This window comes from Cotesia typhae, unplaced genomic scaffold (assembly GCF_013202065.1).
Source record: "Cotesia typhae breed Kobodo isofemale line unplaced genomic scaffold, CoteBio_Ctyphae scaffold_70, whole genome shotgun sequence".
Lineage (NCBI taxonomy): Eukaryota > Metazoa > Arthropoda > Insecta > Hymenoptera > Braconidae > Cotesia > Cotesia typhae.
In genome coordinates this window covers 1,897,199-1,915,671 of record NW_027423780.1, presented here as the reverse complement: position 1 = coordinate 1,915,671, position 18,473 = coordinate 1,897,199, and the positions used below count along the sequence as shown (strand labels likewise).

The 18,473-nt window shown below is 44.1% G+C and overlaps 2 protein-coding genes across 2 annotated transcripts in view; one reads left to right on the top strand and one right to left on the bottom strand.

The window, feature by feature from the left end:
- LOC141537271 (uncharacterized) overlaps positions 1 to 18,473 on the top strand; it is a 170,884-nt gene that overhangs the window by 20,098 nt on the left and 132,313 nt on the right. The gene's annotated exons all lie outside the window — the stretch shown is intronic.
- LOC141537272 (uncharacterized) lies at positions 11,131 to 12,103 on the bottom strand. Its single transcript, XM_074258160.1, has 2 exons — positions 11,511 to 12,103; positions 11,131 to 11,146 (listed from the first exon to the last, which is right to left on the bottom strand). The coding sequence occupies exons 1-2, from the start codon at positions 12,101 to 12,103 to the stop codon at positions 11,143 to 11,145; spliced, it is 597 nt and encodes a 198-aa protein (XP_074114261.1). The 3' UTR covers positions 11,131 to 11,142.

Genomic DNA, 18,473 nt, shown 5'->3' with positions numbered 1-18,473 from the left:
TTTAATTGGTTAATTTTTGGTGTCGATCCCGCCGAAAGTTAATTTTATTGTGTCATTGCCGTACACCAGAAAGCCAAGAATTAGCTCGACAACTTTGGTCATTCCGATACGAAAAATTCCGTTGTGACGCCATCACCGAGAACCTCTGTCGCCTGTCAACACAGCCGATACCTGCTTCCTGGATTATCACACCGTGCCGAGAAGTCGACTGAACGGGGTAAGTGCGGTCGCAGTTTGTTAATTTACCTGGGTGACTTCACCGCGACCCGCGATTAAGCCGAGATCGGATAGTTTTTTTTTCTACCTGTCCGAATTACAAGCTATAATTGTTTATGTTATTTTTTTTTCGTTTGAAAGAAAAAACAAAAAAAAACAAAAGGACAACTAATTCCAATTGAACGTAAGTCCGAGAATAATTGTATACCGAAATTCAACAATTGTGTTGTTGAATTCAGGCTTCGGGGTGACGTCAGCCAGGTGTCCGGTGCCATTTTAATTTTTTTTTGTAAACTACGCTGTTGAGAGCTATCGTGTACATTTGTCGATTTGTTTTGGTCAAAGTTTGAGACTGCCTGCCGCAGAGAATAGGCTCGACTCGAGGGCCATCTAAGAGCGCCACTAGATACTATACCTCGAGCTTTGTGCCCGCGTATTGCCCGACGGGTAACAACAGTTACCGACGGTCCTGTTATCCGCCGCGGATGGTAACTGATTGAAAGATTGTGCCATCAATAATCTATGTACTACAGGTCGATCCGCTTAATAAATTCATTTCCTTGATGCGAATTAAGGTGAATTTTTTTGTTTGTTGCAATTATTCGACTGATTTTTTTTGTGACCTATTGTATTAACTTCGTTTATTGTTTAAGAAGGAAGATAATTTTTTTTTTTTGGTTGTTAATTTGTTGCGAGGCTCTGATTCGATTCATTTGTTTATATTTTTATTGCGTACCAGCGTTATTGTTCGACTACGCGTGAGGTTAAATACGTTACCGATTCCGACTGGTCTGATTTTGGAGATTTTAATCGAATGTTGAACCATTAATTAATTAAAAAATTTTTTATTTTTTATAAATTCGAAATTGTGTTTTGTTAGGAAAGGACAATAGAAACAATTTTTTTTTGTTGTATTGATGAATTCAGAATTTGTTTGTTAAGAAAAGAAACGCGAAACAATTATTTTTTTTGTTATTGTTTTTATAAATTCAAAATTTTGTTGTTAAGAACGGACAAGCGAAACAATTTTTCTTTGTATTGATAAATTTATAATTTGTTTGTTGAGACGAGAAAAGCGAAGACAATTATTTTTTTTTTAATTCAAATTTTGTTTGTTAAGAAAGGACAAGAGAACATTTTTTTTTGATAAATTCGAAAATTTGTTTGTTAAGAGAAGAAAGGAGAAAACATTTTTTTTGATCATATTCAAAATTTGGTGATATTGAGAATTGCCGGACCTGCGTATTTGTTCGATCTAGTTATTGTTAATTAATAAACATAGTTGTAACAGTCCCTGCGCATTATTTTTTTTCTTTGACTGTCTCAATTTTTTTTATTCTGGTGATACGAATATTCCGACTCGATTCCTATACCCGCTCTACGATTTAGAATCTCTTCGATATTGACCTGCCGCCCAACGACGATCAACTGTTAACTCCGAACTGTGGAACATGAAGTTCCTGGCGCCCAACAATCTACGAACCAGGTAAGCCAATATTTAGGTGGACCTCTTCGGCCAGTGCCGTGAAACAGCCCTCATAATATATATATATATATATATATATATATATATATATATATATATATATATATATATATATAATAGGCGGCATGATGGCCGAGCGGACTGTCATTTTCCCGTTAGTTCGGTCGCACATCATGCCGTGAGGCGAGGGTTCGAGCCCCGACGGCTGTTAGAATAGTTCCAACACCATCCGTCGGGGGTCGGTCCACAGCCGCATGGAGAGTAATGAAAGATATCTGCAAGAATAATATATTGATAATTAAAAGAGAGAGCAAATATGTTGATAATAAAAGTGGATGAGGGTTGAAAGATTGTGTGGATAATATAAAAAAGTGAAGAGCATACGATGATAATAGAGAGAAATACTGTATGTGGACACGCTGAGACAATCAGCCTTGTAAAAGCCAGAATTGGTATGCAAGTAAAACTCATAATAATAATAATAATAATAATAATAATAATAATAATAATAATAATAATAATAATAATAATAATAATAATAATAATAATAATAATAATAATAATTGTTGTATAGATATCTAGGAATGGAAGAGCACCGCATGCATGCGGTCTCTGAAGTCCGAACAACTCTCCAGAGCGAGTATGTTAGGAGACTCCGGAAAATTTGGTCCTCCGAACTTTCCGGCAAAAACAAAGTCTCAGCTACTAACATGCTCGCTGTCCCAGTCTTACTATACTCTTTCGGTGTCCTGAAATGGACCCGGAAGGATTTACGAGATCTCGACATCAAAACCCGTAAGATCATTAATATGAATCGGAGCATGCACCCCAATTCATCAGACGCCAGATTATACCTCTCCCGGTCCATCGGTGGGAGAGGTTTGCAGAGTTTGGAGCGGCTTCACGACCGTGTGGTCCTGGGTTTAACTCACGAAGTTGTCAATTTCACTGGAGACGAGGATGACTTTCTTATGCAAATTGTACATAAACATGAAAATGCGCATAAGGGGTCATTCTTGTATAAGGCAGCAATATATGCGGCAAGAACCCTTGGTCTTGGAGAAATAAACGCTCTTATGGAACTCCGAAAGGAGGAATTTAAGAGCGTCATCAGGAACGCCGAGGAAAAACTACTCCTTGGCGAACTGATGGACAAGTCCATGCACAGCGTGTTCTTTAAACACGTGCGTGATCATGGCTTGTCCATCCAGCTGACGTTTTCCTTCTTAAAGTCAGCGGGCCTGATGTCCGAGACTGAAGGGTTCATATTTGCCTGCCAAGATGGTGTCATTAACACTCTTGAGTACCGTAGCAAGGTGCTCCAGGTGCAGCTTCCGGACACGTCCTGTAGGAGGTGTAGACAACATCCGGAGACGCTTATGCACCTTTTGTCGGCATGTCCAGTGCTGGCGAGAGGTGCATATATCCAGCGTCACAATGCTGCCCTGAGAGTACTGTACTACTATCTTCGTCATTGCTACGGTATTGACGTGACACCAGTGCTGCCTTATTTGCCAGGAGATATTCCCCAGGTTGTTGAGACTGACAGTTGCAAAATTTATTGGAACATGCCATTTGCAACAACCCGGCGGATAGATAACAACAAACCTGATATTGTGCTCTTCGACAAGGCCACTCATGACATTTATGTCATTGAGTTCTCGGCCCCGGCTGAATACAACATCTCAGCCAAAGAAGAGCACAAAAGACAAATATATCAGGATCTCCTGTTTGAAATTGGTAAACTTTACCCAGGTTACCGTGTCAAGCTTGTCGTCCTGATTGTTGGCGTCCTAGGAGGGATGAAGCAGTCTTTTGTATCCTCACTTGCCAAAGTTCCAGCTTGCTCATCAAAAGCTGAGTTCTTGGCAGTTAGGATGGAGAAGCCTGTTTTACTTGGTTCTCTCCGTCTCTTAAGGGAAATGACTTTGGCCTGCTGTGATCACTAACCGCCTTGTTGTGCGGAGTGGTCCAGCAGTAACGGACGGAGCTCAGGCTGGGCCCTCGGAGAATCGGACTCCGCGGATAACCCCCCTGAGCATTTAATAACAAAATAATAATAATAATAATAATAATAATAATAATAATAATAATAATAATAATAATAATAATAATAATAATACTCCCAACAACAGCTTGACGCGGTAAACGAAGATCTCCGTGCAAACATCCTGGAGGATTCCACCCTGCTCACTGTGAGCCAGGTTGTGTATGGTGCAGCAGTTTCGGCTTTTCCGAGAGAGAGACAATGTCTCTCGATCGAGGCAAGGTTGAAACAGCGCATCTCACAACTTGGCTTGAAAATTGACATGTCCCGGAATCAGGTCTCCCGAATTCAGTGTGTGATTGAGTACGACACAACTCAAACACCATACACGCCCCGAATTCGGCGCATTGCTGCTGAACTTCGGTGGCGTCATCACACACTGAACAAGAGTACTCTTCATGTCATCAAGGAAGTGTCTCTTAATAAATTGCGGGCTCTAGTGGCTGCTAAAAAGTCATTAGAGAAAAGGCTGAAGCGGTTGGTCGACAACTCGTTGTTTCGATCCAGCCCTTCACGGTTTCTGACACCAAAGACCGATGTTACCGGGAATTATCCAACACCTGAGCGGGTGGAAGCTTTTGGACTGAGTTGTATGGAGATCAACCAAACGTGAGCGCCAACACTCCAGCTCTGCACGACTTCAAAGTATTCTGTCGGGAACACCGTCGACAGAATGCTGATGAAGAGAGCCCTGCAGTCAGTGTGGATGAAGTTCGTTCAGCTCTAAATGGCAGCAAAAATTGGGCTGCCCCGGGACCAGACGGCATTAATGTCTTTTGGTGGAAGAAGTTTACTTCTACCCACCTCCATCTGGCCCGCATATTTACATCATACATTAGAGCTGACGATCCGATTCCGGACTGGCTTGTAGAAGGGCGAACCGTACTGATACCTAAAAAGGTGACTTGTCTGACCCTAAGAATTTCAGGCCTATCACCTGCTTGAATGCGGTTTATAAAATTTTTACAAAAATTTTAAATAACCGTATCTTGCAGCAGATAGAGCCTGTATGGCAACAGAAATATGAACAACGTGGCAGTAAAAGAGGCCTGTCAGGTTGCAAGGAGAACCTGATAGTGGATCGATGCGTCATACAAGATGCGATCTACTATCAACGCAACCTGTCAATGGCTTGGATTGACTATCGCAAGGCATTTGACTCAACTCCACATGAGTTGATTTTATATCTACTCAAATGCCTGGGAGTCAATCCCGAAATAGTGGAATGCATTCGGCGTACAATGCAGCTCTGGCGAACGCGATTTCACATTGGAAGTGGAAACGCATTGCACGTAACCGGAGTTGTAGAGTACAAACGAGGGGTCTTCCAAGGCGATTCCTTGAGCCCTCTGCTGTTTTGCATTTCACTGCTGCCTATATCTGTTGCTCTCCGTAAAACTCATGGGTACTCTGTGGGGCCTCCGGGTGATCGAAACTATCCGATTACCCATCTGCTTTACATGGATGATCTGAAGCTGTATAGCGCTGATAAAGATCATCTACAAGCGGCCCTCAACATCGTAGCAGAGTACACACGAGATGTCGGAATGTCTTTTGGGTTGGACAAGTGTGCGGTCGTACATCTGGCGAGGGGTAAGTGCTCTGATACTGGTGATGATGTCGAATTAGTGGATGGGAGCGTCTTAAGCCAATTAGAGGCCCGGGAGTTGTATAGATATCTAGGAATGGAAGAGCACCGCATGCATGCGGTCTCTGAAGTCCGAACAACTCTCCGGAGCGAGTATGTTAGGAGACTCCGGAAAATTTGGTCCTCCGAACTTTCCGGCAAAAACAAAGTCTCAGCTACTAACATGCTCGCTGTCCCAGTCTTACTATACTCTTTCGGTGTCCTGAAATGGACCCGAAAGGATTTACGAGATCTCGACATCAAAACCCGTAAGATCATTAATATGAATCGGAGCATGCACCCCAATTCATCAGTCGCCAGATTATACCTCTCCCGGTCCATCGGTGGGAGAGGTTTGCAGAGTTTGGAGCGGCTTCACGACCGTTTGGTCCTGGGTTTAACTCACGAAGTTGTCAATTTCACTGCAGACGAGGATGACTTTCTTATGCAAATTGTACATAAACATGAAAATGCGCATAAGGGGTCATTCTTGTATAAGGCAGCAATATATGCGGCAAGAACCCTTGGTCTTGGAGAAATAAACGCTCTTATGGAACTCCGAAAGGAGGAATTTAAGAGCGTCATCAGGAACGCCGAGGAAAAACTACTCCTTGGCGAACTGATGGACAAGTCCATGCACAGCGTGTTCTTTAAACACGTGCGTGATCATGGCTTGTCCATCCAGCTGACGTTTTCCTTCTTAAAGTCAGCGGGCCTGATGTCCGAGACTGAAGGGTTCATATTTGCCTGCCAAGATGGTGTCATTAACACTCTTGAGTACCGTAGCAAGGTGCTCCAGGTGCAGCTTCCGGACACGTCCTGTAGGAGGTGTAGACAACATCCGGAGACGCTTATGCACCTTTTGTCGGCATGTCCAGTGCTGGCGAGAGGTGCATATATCCAGCGTCACAATGCTGCCCTGAGAGTACTGTACTACTATCTTCGTCATTGCTACGGTATTGACGTGACACCAGTGCTGCCTTATTTGCCAGGAGATATTCCCCAGGTTGTTGAGAATGACAGTTGCAAAATTTATTGGAACATGCCATTTGCAACAACCCGGCGGATAGATCACAACAAACCTGATATTGTGCTCTTCGACAAGGCCACTCATGACATTTATGTCATTGAGTTCTCGGCCCCGGCTGAATACAACATCTCAGCCAAAGAAGAGCACAAAAGACAAATATATCAGGATCTCCTGTTTGAAATTGGTAAACTTTACCCAGGTTACCGTGTCAAGCTTGTCGTCCTGATTGTTGGCGTCCTAGGAGGGATGAAGCAGTCTTTTGTATCCTCACTTGCCAAAGTTCCAGCTTGCTCATCAAAAGCTGAGTTCTTGGCAGTTAGGATGCAGAAGGCTGTTTTACTTGGTTCTCTCCGTCTCTTAAGGGAAATGACTTTGGCCTGCTGTGATCACTAACCGCCTTGTTGTGCGGAGTGGTCCAGCAGTAACGGACGGAACTCAGGCTGGGCCCTCGGAGAATCGGACTCCGGGGATAACCCCCCTGAGCATTTAATAACAAAATAATAATAATAATAATAATAATAATCTGGCTGGTAGAAGGGCGATCCGTACTCATCCATAAAAAGGGTGACTTGTCCGACCTGAAGAACTACAGGCCTATCACTTGCTTGAATGCGGTTTACAAGATTTTTACAAAAATCTTAAATAACCGTATCTTGCAGGAGATAGATCCTGTGTGGCAACAGATATACGAACAACGTGGCAGTAAACAGGGCGTGTCAGGTTGCAAGATCAACTTGTTGGTAGATAGATGCGTCATTCAAGACGCAATCTACTACCAACGCAACCTGTCCAATGGACAGTGTCCATGGCCTGGATTGACTATCGTAAGGCATTTGACTCAACTTCACATGAGTTGATTCTCTATATGCTCAAGTGCCTCGGAATCAATCGCCAAACAGTGGGATGCATACAACGTACGATGCAGCTCTGGCGAACGCGTTTTCACATAGGAAGTGGAAATGCATTGCACGTAACCGGAGCTGTTCAGTACAAGAGAAGCGTCTTTCAGGGAGATTCTCTGAGCCCTCTGTTGTTTTGCATCTCACTGCTGCCAATATCTGTTGCCCTCCGACAAACTCGTGGGTACTCTGCGGGGCCACCGAGTGATCGAGCATACTCGATCACTCACCAACTGTTTATGGATGATCTAAAGATATACAGTGCCAACAAAGATCATCTACAAACGGCCCTCAACATCGTAGCAGAGTACACACGAGATGTCGGAATGTCATTTGGGTTGGACAAGTGTGCGGTCGTACAACTGGCGAAGGGTAAGTGCTCTGATACGGGTGGAGATGTCGAATTAGTGGATAGGAGCGTCTTAAGAGAATTAGACGTCGGAGAGTTGTACAGATATCTAGGGATTGAAGAGCGGCGAATGCATGCCGTCTCTGAAGTCCGAACAACTCTTCGCAGCGGGTATGTTAGGAGACTCCGGAAGATCTGGTCATCAGAACTTTCCGGCAAGAACAAAGTCTCAGCTACTAACATGCTCGCTGTCCCGGTCCTACTTTACTCTTTTGGGGTCCTGAAATGGCCTCGAAATGAGTTGAAAGATCTCGACATCAAAACCCGTAATGTCATCAATATGAATCAGAAAATGCACCCTAACTCATCAGTCGCCAGGATGTACCTCTCCCGGAACATCGGAGGGAGAGGATTGCAGAGCTTGGAGCGGCTTCACGACCGTTTGGTCCTGGGTTTAAGACACGAAGTTGTCAATTTCACTGCAGACGAGGATGACTTTCTTATACAAATTGTACATAAACATGAAAATGAACATAAGGGGTCATTCTTGTATAAGGCAGCAATATATGCGGCAAAAACTCTTGGTCTTGGAGAAATAAACGCTCTTATGGAACTCCGAAAGGAGGAATTTAAGAACGTCATCAGGAACGCCGAGGAAAAACTACTCCTTGGCGAACTGATGGACAAGACCATGCACAGCGTGTTCTTTAAAGACGTGCGTGATCGCGGCTTGTCCACCCAGCTGACGTTTTCCTTCTTAAAGTCAGCTGGCCTGATGTCCGAGACTGAAGGGTTCATATTTGCCTGCCAAGATGGTGTCATTAACACTCTTGAGTACCGTAGCAAGGTGCTCCAGGTGCAGCTTCCGGACACGTCCTGTAGGAGGTGTAGACAACATCCGGAGACGCTTATGCACCTTTTGTCGGCATGTCCAGTGCTGGCGAGAGGTGCATATATCCAGCGTCACAATGCTGCCCTGAGAGTACTGTACTACGATCTTCGTCATTGCTACGGTATTGACGTGACACCAGTGCTGCCTTATCTGCCAGGAGATATTCCCCAGGTTGTTGAGAATGACAGTTGCAAAATTTATTGGAACATGCCATTTGCAACAACCCGGCGGATAGATCACAACAAACCTGATATTGTGCTCTTCGACAAGGCCACTCGTGACATTTATGTCATTGAGTTCTCGGCCCCGGCTGAATACAACATCTCAGCCAAAGAAGAGCACAAAAGACAAATATATCAGGATCTCCTGTTTGAAATTGGCAAACTTTACCCAGGTTACCGTGTCAAGCTTGTCGTCCTGATTGTTGGCGTCGTAGGAGGGATGAAACAGTCTTTTGTATCCTCACTTGCCAAAGTTCCAGCTTGCTCATCAAAAGCTGAGTTCTTGGCAGTTAGAATGCAGAAGGCTGTTTTACTTGGTTCTCTCCGTCTCTTGAGGGAAATGACTTTGGCCTGCTGTGATCACTAACCGCCTTGTTGTGCGGAGTGGTCCAGCAGTAACGGATGGAGCTCAGGCTGGGCCCTCGGAGAATCGGACTCCGGGGATAACCCCTCTGAGCATTTAATACCAAAATAATAATAATAATAATAATAATAATAATAACTCTGATACGGGGGATGATGTCGAGTTAGTAGATGGGAGCGTCTTAAGACAATTAGACGCTGGAGAGTTGTATAGATATCTAGGAATGGAAGAGCACCGTATGCATGCGGTCTCTGAAGTCCAAACAGCTCTCCGGAGCGAGTAGGCAGGAAAAGGCAGTCTAATAGACTTTCCTTTCCGGCGCAACTACACCAAGAGCGACGCCGTTCCTCCTTGGACAACAACAATCCCTTTGTAGGACGGCAAGTAAGTATATCTAAGAAGATAACTTACTCCCAACAACAGCTTGACGCGGTAAACGAAGATCTCCGTGCAACCATCCTGTTATGGATGGATGTTATGGATAACAAGGATTCCACTCTGCTCACTATGAGCCAGGTTGTGTATGGTGCAGCAGTTTCGGCTTTTCCGAGAGAGAGACATTGTCTCTCGATCGAGGCAAGTTTGAGACAGCGCATCTTACAACTTGGATCCAAAATTGGCCGATCCCGGAAACATGTCTCCCACATTCAGCGTGTGATTGAGTTCGAAACAACTCAAAAAGCATACACGCCCCGATTTCGACGCATTGCTGCTGAACTTCGGTGGCGTCATCACACCCTGAACAAAAGTACTCTTCTTGTCATCAAAGAAGAGTCTCTTAATAAATTGCGGGCTCTAGTGACTGCCAAAAAGTCACTAGAGAAAAGGCTGAAGCGGTTGGTCGACAACTCGTTGTTTCGATCCAGCCCTTCACGGTTTCTGACACCAAAGACCGATGTTACCGGAACTTATCCAACACCTGAGCGGGTGGAAGCTTTTTAGACTGAGTTGTATGGAGATCAACCAAACGTGAACGCCAATACTCCAGCTCTGCACGACTTCAAAGCATTCTGTCGGGAACACCGTCGGCAGAATGCTGATGAATAGAGCCCTGCAGTCAGTGTGGATGAAGTTCGTTCAGCTCTAAATGGCAGCCAAAATTTGGCTGCCCCGGGACCAGAAGGTATTAATATCTTCTGGTGGAAGAAGTTCACTTGTACCCACCTGCATCTGGCCCGCATATTTACATCGTACATTAGAGCTGATGATCCGATTCCGAACTGGCTTGTAGAAGGGCGAACCGTACTGATACCTAAAAAAGGTGACTTGTCTGACCCTAAGAATGTCAGGCCTATCACCTGCTTGAATGCGGTTTATAAAATGTTTACAAAAATTTTAAATAACCGTATCTTGCAGCAGATAGAGCCTGTATGGCAACAGATATATGAACAACGTGGCAGTAACAGAGGCCTGTCAGGTTGCAAGGAGAACCTGATAGTGGATCGATGCGTCTTACAAGATGCGATCTACTATCAACGCAACTTATCATTGGCTTGGATTGACTATCGTAAGGCATTTGACTCAACTCCTCATGAGTTGATTTTATATTTACTCAAATGAGGCGCATCGCGGTAAACGCAGACCATAACATCAGGTCTGTAGGCCAACGACGTAGCCCGTGCAGTGGGCCAACTACCCACTGCATGGAAATAACTGAGTTACCACAAGATACCAACTCAGAAGTGCTCCCCACAACCGGTCCTTTTCGGATGAGGACCATTCATCAGGTGGGAGGAGCACGCCGGACCCGATGAATGATGACGACCCTGGCGCCTTAAGGGGTTATATCCACTTGCGAGGCAGAAAAAACGCGTTTTTTTGTGAATTTTTTCCAAAGAGGCATTTTATTTTATACATTAATGGAAAAAATGTACTTCAACAGAGTTTAATGTATTTTAACAATCAGTGGTTTATTTTAAAAAATATTGGATCCCCTAGCTCCTGTAGATGATCTGCGGAGACACCTCCAAAAAAAGGTGCTTGGCGGTGAACAAGATATCTCTGGTCCAAATTATCTGAAATCCAAAAACCAAAAATATTTAGTTTTGTAATAAATAAGTACAGGTAATGGTCGAAGGTCTAGTCAAAATTTTCATTTTTGACAAAATGGCGGCCGTTCAAAAAAAAAATTCAGTTTTTCATGCAAATTTTTCACTTAAAAGTGGCTTAAAAAATCGAAATTATTGTCCAAAACCTTATTCCTTCGATCATTACCTGAAAAATATATCTGAGTAAGTCGTGTAAAAATTTCAAACCGATCGGTTTAACGGTTTCGGAGAAATTTTGTTCACCGACTCTGAAAACACGGTTTTGAGATAAACGCGTTTAAAGTTTCGGGAACGATTTACACTAAATTAAAAAGTTTTTTTTTCAACTTACATCGTGTCATCTATTCCAGCACCATAAGAGGAACCCTCTGCTTCATCGTTTGCCTCCAAAATGTTTAACTGTTGTTGTCTACGAGCCATTCTTCCCTCGCGCGTCAACCCTTGCGCTCTTGCGTCCGAAATTGAGATGCGCTCTGCGTCCTCTTTACTCAAGTAGTAATGAGCATTGGGTCCAAGTGATAATCCCATAGCACTCATATAATAAAGCAGAGATGTTTTACCTTCATTAAAGACCCCGGATGCAATGTTTGCAGCTATTTTCACAATTTTAGAGCCAGCTGGAATAATTTTTGGAGTTATTTTCCATATCAGCTGATTATGACTTTCATTATTGTTCTGGGTAAAACCACCAACGCATCGTTCCAATAATTTTTTGTTACTTAGATCTTCGTAAATTGGAAAAATAGCTGTTGCAACATCAGGTGGTAAGGCCTCATAATTATGTTTATAGCTGGGCAAAGTTCCCAAGGCTCGCGCTTTTTGCCACGAACACCACGAGTTTTCTCCTATAGGACAATTATCATGCTGAAGGTTTTCATCTGTAGAGCAGTTATGGAAATAAGATGCCCAAATGGCTTTATACATATTGTCAACAGAATCACAGTGTCTTCTAATCGCTAAACCATAGTAAACAGTTAATTTATAAATAACTTTCCCAGTCAATTTACCTTTGCCACCAAGTAACTTTTTTTTCCATTCTTATCTTTCATTTCTTCTACTGTATTATTTACTATGTCTCTTAGCCGTGTGCCCATTCTTTTTTGAACATGCCCAATACATTCTTTCTTCGTTACTTCTGTCTCACCATAAGGAGCAGCCTTCAAAATCCCCGAATAGGTTTTAGAGTCACCATCACCGATGTAGTTTCTAAAACGAACTTGATACTTTTCCAATGAACGTTTGAACATGGTAATAACAGCATCAACTTCCATTTTTCCTGATGACCCATCGTGGTTAGCTGAGCATACGTCTTTGTGCTCTGCCCACCATTCCTGATATTCAGCAGTATCCTTGTGAGATTTCCAAGGCTCGCATTGCTTACAGTAAGAGCTTTTAACTAAAAGATCAATTATTTTTCCACTGTAGTATCCAATTAGAGATGTAACTCCAAATAGAGAAGTAAATCCCCTTTTTTTCCAAGTCCCATCTCCCGAGACTGTTAAATCACTCTTATGTTCATCACCCTGCTGTTCAGACGTGGCATCCATTTCCTCATCACAAGATTTTTTTTAAGGGTTTATCTGTAACTACTGACACACATTCGTGGATATTTTTAACGATCATATCATATGAAGTTTGCAGCAAAAAAGCTGGCATGTCCATTAGCCCACAAAATTGAGTAGCACCTTTCAAACCTAACCCAATTCTTCTCATCACAAATATAAAGCGTCGATTTATTTCATACGAGTGTTTGACAAAGTTACAAGAGTTTATAATACGAGGACTACATTTATCACATAAGATAACAATTTTAAAACCAAGTACACGTTCTGATGCTGTTTCGAATTTTACTGGCTCATGGCAAGTTTTACACAATACATGTTCACTAATAGCCGTAAACACAGTTATAAAATTTAAAATTCTATATTCAACTGACGTATCGCGAGTTACACATATTTCCTCTTGCGCTTTAAATTTTTTTGCTGAGGCGCTGAAACTGCTCTCATCATATTCCACGGATTTCGGATTGAAAACGTTCTTCCGTTTCTTTCTTCGAGACAAAATTTCATTGGAATTTCTACGAGTTTTTCTGCTAATTTTACGAGGCATTTTTGACTTTAATTAATTAAACTATACACACTGAGAAATATATAAACTGAGCACAAACACAACTTGTCCACGTGAAAGATCACTTCTAACTGATGAGTTCACATATTTTTAACCTAAAATTCCTCAACATAAGTTTTAGGTATAATGTAGATCTTTTATATTATTATATTAGTGTCTCAAACACAATATAAATCGAGAAGAAAAGGATAGAAGCTACCAGAAACAGCTGCGACTCCGGCTCGTGCTCCGCCTACTTTCGAACGCTCGGAGACGTTGTTACTAATACGCTCATATCTCCGAAACTAATTGTCGGATCGATGTGAAATTTTCAGAGAATATTCTTGAATATATGTACATTCAAAAAAGGAAAAAAAAATCGATTTTTTGAAAATCACAAGTGGATATAACTCCTTAAGGACTTACTTTAAGTGGACGGAGGAACTGAGATTCGATCTCTTGGTGTGCTACCAACGTAGCGAGCCGGGGGTGAGCGGCTATATGGCCCGGATGCACACTCCTTGGAGTGATATGCATCCGGAGCTAGCGCATTTGACGCCCAAACACCTGCGTAATTATGCCGCTCATCTTCGGCGAAATAGAAGATCGCTTGGGCCGGACAGAAGGCAGTCTAATAGACTTTCCTTTCCGGCGCAACTACACCAAGAGCGACGCCGTTCCTCCTTGGACAACAACAATCCCTATGTAGGACGGCAAGTAAGTATATCTAAAAAGATAACTTACTCCCAACAACAGCTTGACGGGGTAAACGAAGATCTCCGTGCAAACACCCTGGAGGATTCCACCCTGCTCACTGTAAGCCAGGTTGTGTATGGTGCAGCAGTATCGGATTTTTCGAGAGAGACACATTGTCTCTCGATCGAGGCAAGGTTGAGACAGCGCATCTTACAACTTGGCTCCAAAATTGACAGATCCCGGAAACATGTCTCCCGGATTCAGTGTGTGATTGAGTTCGAAACAACTCAAAAAGCATACACGCCCCGAATTCGACGCATTGCTGCTGAACTTCGATGGCGTCATCACACACTGAACAAGAGTACTCTTCTTGTCATCATAGAAGAGTCTCTTAATAAATTGCGGGCTATTATTATTATTATTATTATTATTATTATTTTGTTATTAAATGCTCAGGGGGGTTATCCCCGGAGTCCGATTCTCCGAGGGCCCAGCCTGAGCTCCATCCGTTACTGCTGGACCACTCCGCACAACAAGGCGGTTAGTGATCACAGCAGGCCAAAGTCATTTCCCTTAAGAGACGGAGAGAACCAAGTAAAACAGCCTTCTGCATCCTAACTGCCAAGAACTCAGCTTTTGATGAGCAAGCTGGAACTTTGGCAAGTGAGGATACAAAAGACTGTTTCATCCCTCCTAGGACGCCAACAATCAGGACGACAAGCTTGACACGGTAACCTGGGTAAAGTTTGCCAATTTCAAACAGGAGATCCTGATATATCTGGTGTTTGTGCTCTTCTTTGACTGAGATGTTGCATTCAGCCGGGGCCGAAAACTCAATGACATAAATGTCACGAGTAGCCTTGTCAAAGAGCACAATATCAGGTTTGTTGTGGTCAATCCGCCGGGTTGACACTGTTGCTGCCATTTAGAGCTGAACGAACTTCATCCACACTGACTGCAGGGCTCTCTTCATCAGCATTCTGTCGACGGTGTTCCCGACAGAATACTTTGAAGTCGTGCAGAGCTGGAGTGTTGGCGTTCACGTTTGGTTGATCTCCATACAACTCAGTCCAAAAAGCTTCCACCCGCTCAGGTGTTGGATAATTCCCGGTAACATCGGTCTTTGGTGTCAGAAACCGTGAAGGGCTGGATCGAAACAACGAGTTGTCGACCAACCGCTTCAGCCTTTTCTCTAATGACGTTTTAGCAGCCACTAGAGCCCGCAATTTATTAAGAGACTCTTCCTTGATGACATGAAGAGTATTCTTGTTCAGTGTGTGATGACGCCACCGAAGTTCAGCAGCAATGCGCCGAATTCGGGGCGTGTATGGTGTTTGAGTTGTGTCGTACTCAATCACACACTGAATGCGGGAGACCTGTTTCCGGGACATGTCAATTTTCAAGCCAAGTTGTGAGATGCGCTGTTTCAACCTTGCCTCGATCGAGAGACATTGTCTCTCTCTCGGAAAAGCCGAAACTGCTGCACCATACACAACCTGGCTCACAGTGAGCAGGGTGGAATCCTCCAAGATGTTTGCACGGAGATCTTCGTTTACCGCGTCAAGCTGTTGTTGGGAGTAAGTTATCTTTTTAGATATACTTACTTGCCGTCCTACAAAGGGATTGTTGTTGTCCAAGGAGGAACGGCGTCGCTCTTGGTGTAGTTGCGCCGGAAAGGAAAGTCTATTAGACTGCCTTCTGTCCGGCACAAGCGATCTTCTATTTCGCCGAAGATGAGCGGCATAATTACGCAGGTGTTTGGGCGTAAAATGCGCTAGCTCCGGATGCATATCACTCCAAAGAGTGTGCATCCGGGCCATATAGCCCCTCACCCCCGGCTCGCTACGTTGGTAGCACACCAAGAGATCGACTCTCAGTTCCTCCGTCCACATAAAGTAAGTCCTTAAGGCGCCAGGGTCGTCACCATTCATCGGGTCCGGCGTGCTCCTCCCACCTGATGAATGGTCCTCATCCGAAAAGGACCGGTTGTGGGGAGCACTTCTGAGTTGGTATCTTGTGGTAACTCAGTTATTTCCATGCAGTGGGTAGTTGGCCCACTACACGGGCTACGACGTTCGCCTACAGACCTGATGTTATGGTCTGCGTTTCCCGCGATGCGCCGCCTGGAGGCCACGTAGCAAGCATCGCTTATTATTATTATTATTATTATTATTATTATTATTATTATTATTATTATTTTGTTATTAAATGCTCAGGGGGGTTATCCCCGGAGTCCGATTCTCCGAGGGCCCAGCCTGAGCTCCATCCGTTACTGCTGGACCACTCCGCACAACAAGGCGGTTAGTGATCACAGCAGGCCAAAGTCATTTCCCTTAAGAGACGGAGAGAACCAAGTAAAACAGCCTTCTGCATCCTAACTGCCAAGAACTCAGCTTTTGATGAGCAAGCTGGAACTTTGGCAAGTGAGGATACAAAAGACTGTTTCATCCCTCCTAGGACGCCAACAATCAGGACGACAAGCTTGACACGGTAACCTGGGTAAAGTTTGCCAATTTCAAACGGGAGATCCTGATATATTTGTCTTTTGTGCTCTTCTTTGGCTGAGATGTTGTATTCAGCCGGGGCCGAGAACTCAATGACATAAATGTCACGAGTGGCCTTGTCGAAGAGCACAATATCAGGTTTGTTGTGATCTATCCGCCGGGTTGTTGCAAATGGCATGTTCCAATAAATTTTGCAACTGTCATTCTCAACAACCTGGGGAATATCTCCTGGCAAATAAGGCAGCACTGGTGTCACGTCAATACCGTAGCAATGACGAAGATAGTAGTACAGTACTCTCAGGGCAGCATTGTGACGCTGGATATATGCACCTCTCGCCAGCACTGGACATGCCGACAAAAGGTGCATAAGCGTCTCCGGATGTTGTCTACACCTCCTACAGGACGTGTCCGGAAGCTGCACCTGGAGCACCTTGCTACGGTACTCAAGAGTGTTAATGACACCATCTTGGCAGGCAAATATGAACCCTTCAGTCTCGGACATCAGGCCCGCTGACTTTAAGAAGGAAAACGTCAGCTGGATGGACAAGCCATGATCACGCACGTGTTTAAAGAACACGCTGTGCATGGACTTGTCCATCAGTTCGCCAAGGAGTAGTTTTTCCTCGGCGTTCCTGATGACGCTCTTAAATTCCTCCTTTCGGAGTTCCATAAGAGCGTTTATTTCTCCAAGACCAAGGGTTCTTGCCGCATATATTGCTGCCTTATACAAGAATGACCCCTTATGCGCATTTTCATGTTTATGTACAATTTGCATAAGAAAGTCATCCTCGTCTGCAGTGAAATTGACAACTTCGTGAGTTAAACCCAGGACCAAACGGTCGTGAAGCCGCTCCAAACTCTGCAAACCTCTCCCACCGATGGACCGGGAGAGGTATAATCTGGCGACTGATGAATTGGGGTGCATGCTCCGATTCATATTAATGATCTTACGGGTTTTGATGTCGAGATCTCGTAAATCCTTTCGGGTCCATTTCAGGACACCGAAAGAGTATAGTAAGACTGGGACAGCGAGCATGTTAGTAGCTGAGACTTTGTTTTTGCCGGAAAGTTCGGAGGACCAAATTTTCCGGAGTCTCCTAACATACTCGCTCTGGAGAGTTGTTCGGACTTCAGAGACGGCATGCATTTGCCGCTCTTCAATCCCTAGATATCTGTACAACTCTCCGGCGTCTAATTCTCTTAAGACGCTCCCATCCACTAATTCGACATCTCCACCCGTATCAGAGCACTTACCCTTCGCCAGGTGTACGACCGCACACTTGTCCAACCCAAGAGACATTCCGACATCTCGTGTGTACTCTGCTACGATGTTGATGGCCGTTTGTAGATGATCTTTGTTGGCACTGTATATCTTTAGATCATCCATAAACAGTTGGTGAGTGATCGAGTATACTCGATCACTCGGTAGCCCCGCAGAGTACCCACGAGTTTGTCGGAGGGCAACAGATATTGGCAGCAGTGAGATGCAAAACAACAGAGGGCTCAGAGAATCTCCCTGAAAGACGCCTCTCTTGTACTGAACAGTTCCGGTTACGTGCAATGCATTTCCACTTCCTATGTGAAAACGCGTTCGCCAGAGCTGCATCGTACGTTGTATGCATCCCACTGTTTGGCGATTGATTCCGAGGCATTTGAGCAGATAGAGAATCAACTCATGTGAAGTTGAGTCAAATGCCTTACGGTAGTCAATCCAGGCCATAGACAGGTTGCGTTGGTAGTAGATTGCGTCTTGAATGACGCATCTATCTACCAACAAGTTGATCTTGCAACCTGACACGCCCTGTTTACTGCCACGTTGTTCGTATATCTGTTGCCACACAGGCTCTATCTCCTGCAAGATACGGTTATTTAAGATTTTTGTAAAAATCTTGTAAACCGCATTCAAGCAAGTGATAGGCCTGTAGTTCTTTGGGTCGGACAAGTCACCCTTTTTAGGGATGAGTACGGTTCGCCCTTCTACCAGCCAG